This window comes from Carassius carassius, chromosome 26, assembly GCF_963082965.1.
Source record: "Carassius carassius chromosome 26, fCarCar2.1, whole genome shotgun sequence".
NCBI lineage: Eukaryota > Metazoa > Chordata > Actinopteri > Cypriniformes > Cyprinidae > Carassius > Carassius carassius.
In genome coordinates, this window is record NC_081780.1 from 25,291,672 (window position 1) to 25,295,719 (window position 4,048).

The 4,048-nt window shown below is 37.1% G+C and overlaps 1 protein-coding gene across 1 annotated transcript in view; it reads left to right on the forward strand.

Moving 5' to 3' along the window:
* The window catches only part of LOC132106119 (gastrula zinc finger protein XlCGF8.2DB-like), an 11,768-nt gene extending 8,440 nt beyond the window's left edge, over positions 1-3,328 (forward strand). The window contains exon 2 of the mRNA XM_059511758.1: positions 1,640-3,328. Coding sequence (XP_059367741.1) covers positions 1,640-2,379 — 740 coding nt within the window. The 3' untranslated portion in view covers positions 2,380-3,328. The remainder of the gene's footprint in view (positions 1-1,639) is intronic.
* Positions 3,329-4,048: the final 720 nt, after the last annotated feature.

Sequence of the window (4,048 nt, forward strand, 5' to 3'; positions counted from 1 at the left end):
CTCCACATGAATGATTATTCTGATCGGTCCTATCTATAGATTATTAGGGGTTACACAGATCGCAGTTGATCCGTGATATGCACCAGACCATGAAGATTGTGCTCTGCTCGCTCAATACACTCAGTGCCGCTCACTCAACCCAGAATGCCCTTTGGTTATTTGCTTTTTGAGAATGTATCTTAAACTAAATTCTAGAATCTAGTAAACATCATTATATTATGATATTTTAATAGACCACAGTTCCCCGCAAGTAATGGTCTATTTTAACTTGACTCAGGCTTTGTATTATTTATAATCCAAATATATCTCGTGTGTGTGTGTGTGTGTGTGTGTGTACGTTTGTTTAAATGAGCCTGTCTCTCCCTCAGTCACTCAGGTTGGCGGGTCTTTTCCGTTAACGTTTAGGTGTTCTTCAGCTTCAGGTTTGTTTTTTACTTTGGTTTGTAGTACTTATTAACCAGTAGAGTTTTGGTAAACGTGGGGTTTTGTTTAGACGTGGCGCTTGGTAGAATGTGACTCGCGCTGCGTCTCTGCCTGTCGGAGATTTTCTTTTTCTTTTTTAAACGTCAGCTGGCTCTAACCAGTTTTTTGACTGTGACACTTATTTCTTGCTGTATTTCATAAAAAAATAAATAAAGCTATTTGTGGTATATAAAACTATATTACAAATTAATTAGCTAGACACAAGCACACACACACAAAGTCTCTTTCTCCCTCTCTCTGCCGGTCATCAGTTTTCTTTTGTTTGTTTTTTAACCGTCTGCTGGCTCTAACCAGTTTTTTGACTTCACGCACTGTGACACTTTCTTGCTCTATTTCATAAAAAAAAATAAAGGTAGTTGTGGTATAAATAATATTACAAATTAACACACACACACACCTGGTGTGGAAATTAAAAGTTAAAAAAAGAAAGTTATGTTGAGATGAAAACTCTTGTTCAATACATTTAACTTCATAATTGCAACCGCATATGTTTTATTCATTGTTGCAAAACTTGTTCTGTATATAGTTCATTTGTTAGCGTGATCAAAACCATTGATCTGAAGCTCAATGCTGATGCTGTCATGTAAATAGTTTTCTAATCAGCAATAAATATAACAATTTCTGATCAACCCCTATCAATTGCATGCTTAAAATAACATACCGGTTAAAGCCCCGCCCGTTTTAATTCAACCAGACCCACTTCCGGGTTAAATCCCGCCCACTTTCGTATTAGGCCCCGCCCAGTCCGAGTACGGATACAGATAATTCATATGGTTAACAGATACAGATAATGCTGTACTCGCTCATCCCTACATTACAATTAATAAAATTAAGAAGAATGTAAGAATTTCGCTCTGAAACATGATAATTGCTATTTATCAGCATGCTTAATTATAGACAATTATCCAAGAATTAAACAATTAAACACTTAAGTAAACAATTAGGCCTACTGGAGCAATTTTATGTTGAAGCTGATCCTGAGCAGAAATTGGTTTATGGAGACCCCTTTTTTAACTAATTTCAAAGGCTAATATTCAGTCAATGTCTACTGGTTGATCAGATGATTTGTTGATTAATCATCAATTGTTGCAGCCCTAGTGCACAAATGTTTTCCCTTTTCCAAATGTCCCATTTGATTCTCGTTTATTCATTTTAGGCCTGATGAAAGTGAAAGAAGAAATACAAGATCTGAATGAGGTGGAGGAGAAACATCCGTGTCAGAATGATCATGATGTCAATGAAGAAAAATCAGCGAGTTGCAGCATTCGGATAACAGAAGTCAAAAAGCCTTTCAGCTGCTCTCACTGTAAAAAAGCTTACAGACACAAAAAAGGCCCTGGGAAACGCAAGAGAATTCATAATGTGGAAAAGCCTTTCAGCTGCTGTCAGTGTGGACAGACTTTCATATGTAACAAAAACCTTAAGAATCACAAGTTAATTCATACTGGGATAAAGCCTTTTACCTGCTCTCAGTGTGGAAAGAGGTTTACCAGGAAAAGTCAACTTAAGGATCATTTGCATAATCACTCTTCAGAAAAGCCTTTCATCTGCTATCAGTGTGGAAACTCTTTCACTCGTAAAACAAACCTTAAAACTCACATGCTAATTCATACTGGGTTAAAGCCTTTTAGCTGCCCTCAGTGTGGAAAGAGTTTTAGACAGAAAGCACACCTTAAGGATCATTTAATAAGTCATTCTTCAGAAAAGCCTTTCAGCTGCTCTCAGTGTGGACACACTTTCACACGTAAAGCAGACCTTAAGAAGCACATGTTTATTCATACTGGGTTAAAGCCTTTTAGCTGCCCTCAGTGTGGAAAGTGTTTTATACAGAGAGGACGACTTAATAAACACATAAGAACTCAAGTGTGTGGAAAAGGGTATAGCTGTTTTCAGTGAGGAAACAGTTTCACATGTAATGAAAAGCTTAAGAATCACATGTTAATTCATGCTAGGATAAAGCCTTTCAACTGCTTTCAGTGTGGACTGAGTTTACATTCATGTTTATATTCATTTAGCAGACGCTTTTATTCAAAGTGACTTACAATTGGGGAATACATGGAGCAGTTAATCTCATAGAGGTAAAATAGACAGAAAGTGCTCGTAAAACCAAATTTAATTGTTCAGATAAGTACAAGCTCGACTGGGAAAGTTTAAAGATAAGATTTTTTTTCCCCCTCAAATGGTAACAAAGATGATACATTTTCAGCCATTGCTTGAAAATTGTCAGGGATTCAGCATTCCGGATTGGGGTGGGAAGATCGTTCCACCAGCCAGGAATGGTGAACGAGAATGTTCTGGAAAGTGATTTTCAGCCTCTCTGTGGTACCAACAGGTGTCATTCACTAGCGCATCTCACACTTTTGAGTGTAGATTCGTAATAGTGAGTGGAAGTAGACGGGTGCTGAGCCTGTGGCTGTTCTATATGCAAGCATTGATGGTCTTGAACTGGATGTGAGCCACAACTGGACTGGACTCTTTTGGACTGGTTGAAGACCCGTTGTGCCACTGCATTCTGAATCATTTGTAGAGGTTTGACTGTGCTTGATGGAAGTCCAGCCAGAAGAGCATTGCAGCAGTCCAGTCTAGAAATGACAAGAAATTGTGCTGCATGCTCTGTCTGATGTTGTTTCACCAGTAAACGAGGATTTGATCGTCACATGAGAATTCACACTTCTGGAAGAGCTGCCTCACCAGAAAATTCACACAAATTAAGACTCGCATCTGTCCTGCGGGTTTTTCAAATTCACGAAAATAAGTGTGGAAAATTTTGTACTGTGTGGGGATGGATATTGTTAAGGTATTAAAGGCATTAGTGCTACTCCTGATTTATCTGGTACTATCAGTTGTTTTTTGTTTGGCTGAATTCTCAAGATGTGAAATCTATATATGCAGAAAAGTGTGTGTATGTGTATATATATATATATATGTATATGTATATATATAGATATATTCTTCTTTTTACATGTAACACACCGCTACATAAATAAATGTATTGTATAAATTCAAATGTGCATATTCTTTTTCTGTGTACTGTAATATAGACTTTTCAACTAAACTTTTACCTGAAAAATACACAAACAAAACACACAAACTTTTACCTACCTTTGAAATCAACCTGTGAACACATATGTGGGGACCAAATTGGTTGCACCTAGGGCCCGGTCAATTTTGTCCCATAAAACAATATGTCATCTGCTTAGAATCTTTAAATTGCTGGCCATTTTAATTATATTTTACTGTGCAAAGAACATGCGGAAACAATGATTCAAACACATGTTTAGTAGTATCAAGGCACTCAACACACGACTTGGGGATTGGTTTCAAGTAAATGCACAAATTACATTATTTGGGTAACACTTTACAATAATTCACTAATACTTAAACAGAAAAGCAAGCAGGTGCATGATTTGGCATGGCAGCCAATACAAATAATAACCATTTCCTTACCTAAATCCTGCATTTGTACCAGGCTTGGTTGCAGAATTACATCCCTCTGTGCTTCTGAAATTATCTTTTATCTATATAGTGTAGCTAGCCATCTCTGCATGAAAAACAAGTTTGATTT